General features: G+C 35.6%; 1 protein-coding gene across 3 annotated transcripts in view; it reads right to left on the bottom strand.

Annotated features, from left to right (window-relative positions):
* The window catches only part of LOC132155895 (contactin-5-like), a 285593-nt gene that overhangs the window by 107833 nt on the left and 165680 nt on the right, over positions 1 to 12080 (bottom strand). For all 3 annotated transcript variants that reach the window (XM_059564654.1, XM_059564656.1, XM_059564655.1), the window contains exon 3: positions 2933 to 3136. In XM_059564654.1, coding sequence (XP_059420637.1) covers positions 2933 to 3136 — 204 coding nt within the window. The remainder of the gene's footprint in view (positions 1 to 2932; positions 3137 to 12080) is intronic.

The following is a 12080-nucleotide window of genomic DNA, read 5'->3' as shown; positions in this document are numbered from 1 at the left end:
TGGCACAAGATAAAAGACACCTGTGAAGAACAGAGGAGGAGGAGCTTGGAGTGTTTGTTGGCTGGGTCAGTTAGTTTGAAGCTGCTGAATTAGTGGTGGTTCGCTTGTTGTGTTTGACAAAACATCTTGTCTGACAAACTTCACCAGCCGGGAGATAAAGGAAAGGGAAGTTTGTCACGTGACATACATTGAGCAAACATGTAGAATTCCCCTTTGTTAGACACATAGGGAAGGGGCGTGTGCAACCTTGTGTAAGTTTTGTTAGTTAGCGAAGCTTTAGGTATGGCGTGTTAAACGCTGAAGACTTTATTTTGGGGTTTTGTTTTCAGTTAGTTTAGAGAGTGGAGATTTAGTCAGTGAATGTTATGTTGTTTTTGTTTGTTCTGCACAGCTCATTTTCTTATCTCCGAGGCTTTTAAAATTAGTGTTATTTTTCTTTTTATATAGTTGTAAATAAGGTTAGGGTTGGTGTTTTCATTTGTATAAGTTATATTTTCTTTTATAAATAAAGCAAACCACTTATTTTCATGTCAGTTGTCCTTGTGTCATTCTCCCCCAGTACTCCCCAGAGACCAAAATTATAGGGTTGTCTTTATATTTTATGTACGTCTTCCTCATACCTCTATGCCATCAGGAGATGTAACAAGTACTCTAAAATATAGGCTGCTTTTTATTCTGCACTCCATAGGTGTGAGAGAACAGTGTGCTAGATGTAGGAAGGGGATAATTACTGCTGCCCACATGCTTTTATGTTTTCATAATACTAATCTCTAAAACTTTTGTGAGGCCACTTTTGTATCAGCTGTGATATCATACTTAGCTGTTTATTATCAACTTCAAATTTACGCTGTGAATAAAAGTTGTGAGTTTTAAATAGTGCCAACTGAGAATTACTGTAGTGTTTGTTAAGCGGATGTTGTATCTATCTGTCTGCAGTGCTGTGCAGCTTGTCGGAGGCAGCTTATAGGCTCAGTATGGGGCGACATTGAATGTTTTATGATTTAGCAGCTTGATAATGTCACAGAAATCAGTCATCTCAGAGGCATTCTGTGATCCGTCAGCTTCACTGGGAGAACAGCAGCCTGGTGTACCCCCCATGAGCACTTCAGCATTACAATTCCACGACAACCTGAAGAGTGTGGGTTATACTGTGAGGACACATCTCACTACTGACAATTACTCTCTCCTCGCAGTGTGGCGAAGAAAGCAGCACATGCCTCATTTACGTGACGGCTCTGTTCTGGATCCCCTGTCGTCTCCTGGATGACCCCTAAACCGTTGGAGTGTGGTGATCTAGAGATTCTGACTGCATCATTTCGAATGAGACAGTTCCTGTGACCCCTTTCTGACCCAATCAGACGTATTCATCTGTTCCCACTGAACCATGACTGCATTGTTAAACACTTCCCTGTAACAAAGTACTACACAATCTTGATAACCTCTTCAATTGTTTGGTGACTTTGGTGACTCTATGGTCTGGATGTGCAAAAAAAGTGGTAATTTTTTCTGGACATTTTTTTTTATTGTTAATATCGGTTTGGAATATGTTTAACTACCTCAACCAGATCACCACCAGCTAAACCAAGCTGATCTACCAGCTTTTTTATGTTCTCTATATAACTGTTACAGATACTGCGACACTATATTTTGAATGCATAATTTACTTTCCAATCTACTGCCTACTTTAGATTTCTCCACTTCTAAATACATAAAAACAAAATCATGGTCGTTTTACACATCTGTCAGAAGGTCTCTTCCTGTCAAAGTGGGCAGAATAAGTGGCAAAATACCACAAGTCTGATTTCTGTCTATGGGAGAAACAGTTAATGGTCAGTTTTAACCAACCATTTACCATGTTAATTCAGTAAATCTTTGGGCTATTTGAGCGAAAACAGAGATCATACTGACAGACAGACAGACAGAAAGACAAACAGATAAGAATAGATTAGATTAACCACCTCAACCAGGTATCACAATTGATAAAGATCAGCTTTAATCAACCACAAACCATGTCAACCACAGCGATAACAGATGTCCTCAAATAACCTAAAAAGTCTACAACAGCAGAATAATTTGTTTCAGAAGTTATAACAAATGGGTTGATGCCCCATGAACCAAAAGCTTTGAAAGAACTTATTTTATTTTTAAAGGTCTCCTTTATAGTGCATCTTGTTATCTTGTGTGTGTGTGTGTGTGTGTGTGTGTGTGTGTGTGTGTGTATATATATATATATATATATATATGCATTTCTCTCTGTGACAACAGCATCCATCTATCGTCAGGCTGACAGAAGGCTGGGAGTTTGGGAAGAGCTGAGATGCTTCAATGATGCCTGCTCAATTTCCGTTTGGCCGTGGTCTCCGTCAGTTTTTATGAGACATGATTCATTGTTGAAACATCTAAGTCACTTTCAGTGTTATACAAGACTCCAATACATTGTCCTTGTATGTTAGACACACAAAAAAAACTCAAATCAGGCTCTTAATGGCTTGCTGGTTAGTGCCAGTCTGGGGCTAGTCTAGCTGGTGGACCATCAAAACCCAACTGGAAAAGCTATTTGACTGAGGTAGTCTTGCAGGTGTCCAACACACAGTTTATTCTGTTGTCTAGCAATGATATGTTCAATAATTTAAGAAGGATGCCTGTTGAGTGTGAGCAAACAAACCTTAATTGGTCTTGTACATTTAATAGTCAGGTGAAGTCTGATCTTTTCATTCAAACATGGTCCAAAGGCCTATTCAAGACAATGTTCAACTCCAAATACTATTTGAGCCACTCACTGTGAGGTCAAACTTTTAAAGTCAGTTAGAAGTAAAACCAGAACTCATTCGCCCCGTAATGAGAACACAGATCAGCCAGAGTACGTTTGTAAGTGCTCAGCAGGAGAGTCTGTGAATTGGCATGGGATTGTGGGATTCAGCCTCATTCTCACCTTCGCTCCTATAGTCCTCCTGTGAGCTGAGGGCAGAGTATCTGTGTCTGGAGAACGGAGGCCAGTCCTGGCTAGACAATCCCACTCCATGGTTGTTCCTTAACCTCATCCTGGAGTTTAACAAGGAGGACGAGGAACTGTCAGACTTCATCCGCAGCACTGCAGCGTATGACACAGGTCTCCCAGCAACAGCTCTAGCAAAATCTGAAAATAAGACAGATAGCGCTGTTACATCTAACAATTCAGACTCAAATTGCCAGGCTCTAAGATATACTTGCATGGATCACTACTGCTCATGTTTAGTGTTAAGGATTTGAACAAAATCCTAAATTTATGGTACGTAGTAACTTTGGTATATAAAACCAATACAATTTCAGCAATGGTTTTTTGTTAAATAACTCTCACCGTACAATTGAATAGCATGTGATATTAAGCCAAAGCTCACGATTTATGTGCTCACACTATACTGTCCGATTGTTCACATTATATATGTGAAATAATCATTTGGGAACCAACAAACCCAGACTGTATAGCCTCCATCGCTCCCGTCCATACCACACACCGTGTCACTATGGTCGAGGGAGGTTAGTTGTCTCACAATACAACAACAGAACAAATGACATGTAATAAAGTTGAGACTGAGTGCTGAGGAGTCTGTGAAAGCAGTCAGATTTACGATTTGTATTTGTTGGACAACAAATAGGTATAAAAATCCTTCAGGCACTGAAGGAGAGAATAGGATATCCGAATAGCTTGTCCTATATAACTGTCACATTTATACATGGTATCTGAAATTTGTACATTTGTAAACTACATAAACTGTATATTTGTAAATAACATCTTTAAATTCAATAAAACAATAATTCATATATATATATATATATATATATATATATATATATATATATATATATATATATATATATATATATATATATATATATATATATACACAATATATTTCTACTTCTGCATTATATTTCCTTATTTAAACCTGTTAACTGTCACCTGTCCCCTCTGTGGGACGCCTACATTTACTTCACTATATTACAATTAAATCTAATCTAATCTTGACAAACTATATATCGTTGGAAAGGTCTAAGACTCCCAAATATATATTTTACCAATGTTTTTTGTGAAAAATTATGTAGGAAAAGTAATCGATTAATTTATGACAAGAGTGCACCCTCAAAAATCTAAATTATAACTGGAGTTTAAAAAGAATAACCTTTGTTTAAAAAGAAAGACTTCTTCGTTGCCTTTTTCTCCATCACATTTTAGAAATCATCAGAAATTATATATCGACTGAAAACTTAAAATCTCAAAATTCATCCTTTAAAACACATTTTAAAATCAGACATTGCATTACCATGTAAATGCTTCATCAATATCATGTTACAAAAATATTTTTATTCATGAATTATAAAAATTTAAGTTTGGATCGTGCACTACAAAGTCAATATTAAAAAATTTGAGTGACAACTAAGGGGTTACATTTCTTTTTTTATTATATTAGTCTTACATTTCATCTGTACTGTGTAATTCCTATAATTCCTATGTATGTTTGGACTATCAAGTATGTTTGCACTATGTCTGTATTTCTTCTGTCCTGGAAACTCCTGTTGCCAATACAAATTTGTTGTGTGTGGAAATATACTCGGCAATAAATATCTTTCTGACTTCTGAATGATCCCAAACTTCTGTAGTGTATTAAATGTTGCACGGAATTACATGTATTTATATATAAAATAATTATACATTTTATTAATTAACTAAACAAATTATCTGATAAAAAGAGTTAATTTCTGCAATAAGCAATTCCTTTTTTTATCTGAAACACAAATGCACACTTGTAATACATAAAGGAAAAGACAGGTTGACAGTTTGACACCTTGTTCTTATGTTGTTACTTTTTTCTCATCACCGAAAAATGAGTTGCAATAAGTTAAATGTGTCATGAACATTGCCATGTTCTATTGCAAATGCCACTCAAACAGAATGAAATTAATTCATATAGCAAATGCTTAGTATTTACACAGAGAAAACACAGAGTTAATTTGATCACTATTATATCACATCAATCAATGCTGTGGATTCACAATTGCTACAAACGATTCTAAATTGCCCATTTGTGTTAAAAACGGTGCCAAAAGAGGAAGGACTTATTGAATAGCTTAATTAAAAAGTCATCATACACCTGCTGTAATCTCCTTATTCTGCTGTCTGCCAATTAGAACTTTAGCAAAGTAACTAAGCTCCAACGCACCGAGCCATCTGACTTAACTCACAGATGTGATGCTCAGTAATGAGGACAACCCCACAAATAACGACATAAATGCTTCATTCTTCCCATGGCATTGAATCGTTTATAGACCACCTTGCCTCTAGAAATTTAAGCCCGCCCAAAAGGTGGATCTGTATTTATGCAGAGTGGCACTCAAGGATAAAAGTGTGCTGACATTTATGAGGTCCTAATTAAAGACAGGCCTTTTAATACTATAAATATTATAACATATGACCTCTGCTGTCTTGAACCTTTAGAATATGACGGATCCCGTTCTCACACAGAAAAACTGAGGGGTCCTTTTCTCACAAAGAAAAATAAAATAAATAATATTAATAATAATAAATAAAATGAACATGCATTCCCATTCAGGCTGAAAAACCCGCAAAGAAATGTTACTCTCAGCTTTTAGATGCTTAAAGAAAAGAGGAAACTGATCCAAAAATGGCATACAGGTGTCTTGACAGCTGCCTACATAGAAATCAACAGAAAAGCGCCCATATATAAATAAATATAGGCAGTTACCGAATTTGATTGATAGAAAGATGAATAGACGGATGGCTGGCTGAATGCTTGATGGACAGGCAAGCAGCAAGAATTGTGTGAAAGAGACGGGCAGGAGAGAGAGGAGTAGAGAAATCCAAACAGACAGATCCAGCTCTTTACATCCATATGGAAGAGGATCTCATGGGCATGTTATTATGCTGGGAGCTTTAAATCGTAGCAATGAAATGTACTTGATTAAATATTCATGGAATACCTTTGAAAACTTCAACAGAAGCATGTAAGATTGTGTACGACATTCGTTTGACTGTTTTTGAAGTGGTTTGTTGTGGATTCTGATCTTTTTAAGTCCTACTTGATTTCGTGGAATTATGCTTTGAAGTCGTTTGCTTTTTAAGCTTTTGAAGACGTTTTTAATTATGGAAGTAATTTGCTTTTTCAGGTTCTAAGCAAAACAAACTGCCTTGCGATGGCCAAGAAAAGGCAAGAAAATTAAAATTGTGAAAAGAGAATCCAGGCTGAGGGATTTGAACAAGCTAAGCGGAAAGCTGTGGCATACTCACTCCTATCGTGAGAGAGTGAATGTCAAAGATTCGGAACTGCTAAGGGCATAATTCAAAAGTCAGATTCGGATAGGACTAGTTTTCCTGCTTTGGTGTTTTAATTGCATCTAAATCTGCCAAGTCTATTGAATTTTACAGATACTGTGTGAGAAAAACCGAGCAAGTGACTTGCTGTTTTTCAGCTAACTCAGTGGCTTCAATGGTTGATATTGTATTACCCCAACACTACTGTTTGTGTGATTTGATCTACCTGAGCTAGTGTTTGAGCACTATTCTTCTACATGATCTAAAATTCAATATTACAGAGCTCCTGAAGGGACATGGTGATGCTAAATAAATTGAGATCAATTTTTGTTTTAATTTATATTTATATTTAGCATTCCTTTAAGAAACACCAAACGTTTTGTGATTTGAATGCAAAGTTTCTCGGGGGAATGCAATACTTTTGCGAAAGAACATAAATGTTTTGCAAGCAAGTGCAAAGTTTCTCAGGGCAATGCAAAACTTTCTCGAAAGAATGCAAATTTTTTGCAAGCAAGTGCAAAGTTTCTCAGGGGAATGCAATGCACCAATGCACCCCCCCCCCCCCCCCCCCTCCCCACCAGAACTAAAGGAGGGCAGTCATGGAAAATTGTCTGAAATTCGCAAAGGTCAACAAACATTAGTATATCAGAACAGCTTCTATATCTTGGCACTGATTCTTGAGACTGGAACTCTACTAGAGAGATCTGACCATTAAAAAAAAAAAAAATAATAATATGAATTATTATTGAATATATATGTAATATATATATATATATACATACCCTTATTTGGTGTTTTGATGATGGTGGAGTTTAACACATTGGTCCAAAATCACCTATAGATGTGATCTGGTGACTGTCAATGCCATAGCCAACTGTATGATTCACATCATTTTCGCACTTACTATCTTATAACTGTTAAGTAGACATATGAGAAATGTATCATAGGAAAAAGGTTATTACTCAGAACAGCTTTGCATTGATTTAGAGTGACCATTCCTTTTGATGGGGATGACTGAACCCAAACCATGGCAGCATAATGCCTGCTACAGCATAACAGAGTCACCATTTGTATATTATAGTAACTCAAACTCTTTTATTACAAAAGCTCATAGAAAATTTTATTTTTCTTCATGACATGACTGTTTTATAACCAAGTACATTATTAATAGATTTGAATTTTAAAAATCATTTTAAAAACACAGAGTTCAAGAGACAGAAAGAGATCTAAATCGCTCAATGACTTGATAAAAGGTTAACAACTAAAAATATACAGTCCACCTAAATGGTGAACAACCTTTTCTGCCTTTGAAAACTGCCCTTTACGCCTCCATAGAAAATAAAATAGCACAACAAACTGAGCTGAAAGGTCTCATTAAAGCAGGTACTTTGCTGATTGAAGCAACAAACATCTCAACTGATTCCAGATACACTTCTTTTCATTTATTTCGAAGCTACTAACATTTAAGATTTGACAGCATTTCTATTTGCACATTTACTAAATAATGTTGTGTCAATTGTGATACGACCTTCTGGTATTATGGAAGTGTATGGTATTTACTTTAGTTATTGTTACATATGCTATTACTGATTGTCACAAGAATCACATCAGTTCATTCATAAAAGAGTGAACTGAAGCCATGCACATCAATAAGCTTTTATGAACAGGACAACTGAAGAGTCACACCTGTTAGTAAATACATTTATATTATATTAACTTTAGGAGATACTTTTATCCAAAGTGACTTTCAAAAGAGGAACAACAGAAACAAAAAACGCTGGCATTGTGAATGTAGCTATAGTGTCTGTAAAATAAACTATATACTGTATACCGGTGAAGACAAAGTTACATTTCTAGCAGCCATAATATAAGTCTTCAAATTAAACCCTTAAAAAGTATTACACCTTTTACTTTTTATCAATTTAATACACCTGTGCTGAATAAAATATTCATTTCTTTTAACATGAACTACAGTATATAAACTGACATCTTTGGATGTTACATCACGTCTCACTGTTTGTTACGGCATTTTACACCATGAGTGCTGGGTTTTTTGGATCTCATATCAATATAAAAATATTCAAATAAGCATACCTCAAAAACCTGCATTGTGCATTCCACTGAGCTCCATCCAGCTGTTTTTGAAAACGCACATGCAGTGAGAACGGCCACTGGGGCCCTGCAAAAATAAGCTTTCAATAAGGTGATATTTCAAGCTCGAAATGCTGGTTGGAAAACTTCATGTTTACTTAATTGTGCTATTTTTTCAACACATTTTTTTTAATGTGCTTAATTAACTAAAAAAAATATCACATTAAACTGACAGCCCTAATTTTGACATCTAAAACAATGCACACAGTAGTTTTAAATCCAAAACTCACCCCTGAGTTTACACTATACCGAAAGCTGCGATAAAACATTTGCTGACTATTCAGTGCAAAAAGCTGCAAGGATGAAAACCAATCAAGTTGTAACTGACATAACTGTGTTGACACAGACAGACGCTCATTGGCACAGACATCAAAGAGATGTACATCAACTTGTTCACCTGAGGAATAGGCGCCCTGGATTGAAAATGGTGTGACATTACATGATGATATTTCAAGCAAACTTGGAAACAGTCACAAAAATCAAGACACAAAGTCAATTTCCTTATAAAATTGTCAGAGATATACACATATCCAGGCCACTCCAGAAACCCTAACTAAAAAAACAAGACAGAATAACTTTTTTTTTTATAACAGTATATATGTATTACTTATTGTATAATGTATATATTTTACTTTTTCAAGTATGATACACCAGACTTTTGAGACACTTTAAATTGTGCCCCCTCCCCAAAAAAATACAGTATTCATTGTCTTACACAGACATATTATTGGGAGATATAAAGCGGCAACTGATAGTTATATGCATTTTATGTAAGCGGTCTGCTAAACTATTATATTAAAAGCTATCACAATTTCATCTTAATTTCTGTCTAGAATGACTGCCAGGTCCACAGACACTTGCACTTCCTTTTCAACAACTGCTGGTGAATTAAATTTCACTTCCAAGATGCCAAGGGTACATGACAGTCCTGATGATTGTTGACAGCTTTCCTAGATGGGTGGAAGCTGTTCCTTACTAAGAGTACAAGTCAATCAGCCAGCCATAACACTTATGAAAGATTGCATCTTACTGACAGTCATTTCAGACCCCACACTGCATTATCAATGTTTAGAGTAAACTACAGAAATAATGTCAAATGAATGTTCATGATCACAAATAAAAATAAATAAATAAGCATCAGTGTGTGTGTGTGTGTGTGTGTGTGTGTGTCTGTATTCACCACATTATGGGGACAACAAGTTTAGTAATACCAGCAAATTTTGACTTTGTGGGGACATTTTTAGGCCTGTGTGAGAAAACAATCTTATTAATAATATACAGAATTCTGGCATGAAACTCTAGATGGCGCAGTACAATAGGTCTATCTCAGTCTGACCTAATCACATCATCACATGGCACAGCTGATTGTTTTTTTTTGCTGGCTTTGGTTTTCAGCATACTTCAGAACAGCTGAAATTAACATGATATGTGAATGCTCTTTTAATCCATATGGCTGTGTATATTTGCATAGTCTGCCTAATTGAATACAAAAAAGAGCAACCATAAACAAGTTTAAACTAAGTGTCATGTTAGCAGTTTGCATTGTAAGCATCAGCAAAATATTAAGCATATTAGCAGCAGCATTTAGCATCTGTGTTTATACAGCTGGAGCAAAAGCAGTTTAGAGCATGTAATCGCAATAGTAATGGACATGAAACAGGTTAAACTGAATAAGCATTCTTGTGCAGTGTTGGGGGTAACGCATTACAAGTAACGCAAGTTATGTAATCAAACTACTTTTTTCAAGTAACTAGTAAAGTAACTCATTACTTTTTAATTTACAAGAACATGTAAGGGAAACAGATCAATTAAGCTCAAAGGGAACCATTTAAGATTTTAGAGGGAATTTGTACAGAATCACTGTTTTAAGGCTGATCACTGAGTTGACCAATGATTTACTGAATAAGCCATATAATATCATAATAATATAATATAATAAAACACTATTAATTAGCACAGTAACAAGATTGGCTGTTTAAAACATATAAACTAATCTATCACATTAACACACACATTCACACATTCATACAAGTTGCAGGGAGAAAGTGAGGAAAGAATGAGTTTAAGAGAATGAAAATGTGAGATCCAAAGTTTAAAGCAATACATGAAATTAGTATCGAACAACCATAGACATGAACAACCATCAATCGCTTAATTAACCCTCGCTTTGAGTTTCCCCAATGAGGTTAAACTTTATATTAAATGCACCAGTTCAGCTCAGAAACTGGAGGTACGTTACTTGTGTTGCCTGTGTAAAAGGGTTCCCTTTGTTGTCATCGAAAAGGGGGTTTCCCAAGGTTGCTGATTGGCTGGAAGTTCAGTAGTCATGGGAGTGACGTCTTGGGAAGCCAGTCATTGGACATTGGCTGAAGATGCGTAGTTGTGGGCTGGTTGAAGTTTCAGACGTGCACTTGAGGTCAGACTCAGAGACACAGCGTTTGGCAAAACTTAACTCAGAACATGAAACTCTCAACAGAAAATAAAATAAACTAAAGTAAAAGAATATAGCCTAAGTAAAGTTTGACGAGACTATGTGGCATTTATTCTCATTGTGGCTAAGTAGCAGTGGGCGTGCAGACCGAAGCACCTGCAATAATTAAATATGTTAACACAAATGTATCTGATCCCATTTTATTAACTAATGTCTTTGCTGGTGACCTTTGGTGATCCAGTTCAACCATACTAATAAGCAAAAATGACTTTAGATAAACTAACAATTGTGGTTCATTGTTTTGTTTTTTTGTTTGTTTGTTTTTTTTTACTGCTGAAAAGTGTTGAACCTTCTTCTCCTGTGTTCTACTGTACAGACATGAATTTACTTATCCTTCAGCCTGAGGTTTATTCATTACACTTTTTGGTGTTAAAGATCTTTTACATTTGCTACAAATATAACTTTCTTATATTAAAAACAATCAAGCTCTGCACATATTTAAAAATACGAATGTAATGCAAAAGTAACATAATGCATTACTTTCCATAAAATGTAACTAAGTAATGTAATTAGTTACTTTTTTAGAGAGTAACACAATATTTTAATGCATTACTTTTAAAAGTAACTTTCCCCAACACTGTTCTAGTGTATGCATTTCATCCGGGGTTCACCATATACATCGGTGTAATATTGTTCACGTTCACTTTTCTAAGGTCAGTGCACTCATCGTGATGAGTGTGTGGTCAATTTAAGCTGCGTGCAGCGTCAGAAGTACATGCTTATCACAGTCATATCAATGACAGTGTTGTGGATAGAAGGGATTTAAGTTTATTGAGTTATTTATTGAGTCTTGAGTTATTGCTCAAGATCATCAGATCTATGGTTGATGTAGACCTGAATGAAATGCATTATGAGTAGTTTAGTTTTGAGAAATGTGCTCGTTGTGCTATGTAGTTCAGAAAATAGCGAAAGAATGTTATATTTCGCTTTTTTCAGTTCATTCAAGTTCAGTCCACCCAGGAGTTTTGTGCACAGTAACCCTGATAACTTTTGGCATGCATCGGCTAACTTTGTCAATCTCATCATTGCACGAACATGAATTGACAAGCTGTTGCTCTGCCAGTGGGACTGATGAAAATAGAAAGTAGAGAGTAGAAAATAACAGCAGATATAAAATTATTAATTTATTAC

The sequence above is a fragment of the Carassius carassius genome, chromosome 13 (assembly GCF_963082965.1).
Source record: "Carassius carassius chromosome 13, fCarCar2.1, whole genome shotgun sequence".
In the NCBI taxonomy this organism is placed as follows: domain Eukaryota; kingdom Metazoa; phylum Chordata; class Actinopteri; order Cypriniformes; family Cyprinidae; genus Carassius; species Carassius carassius.
This window is presented reverse-complemented; position numbering and strand designations above follow the sequence as displayed.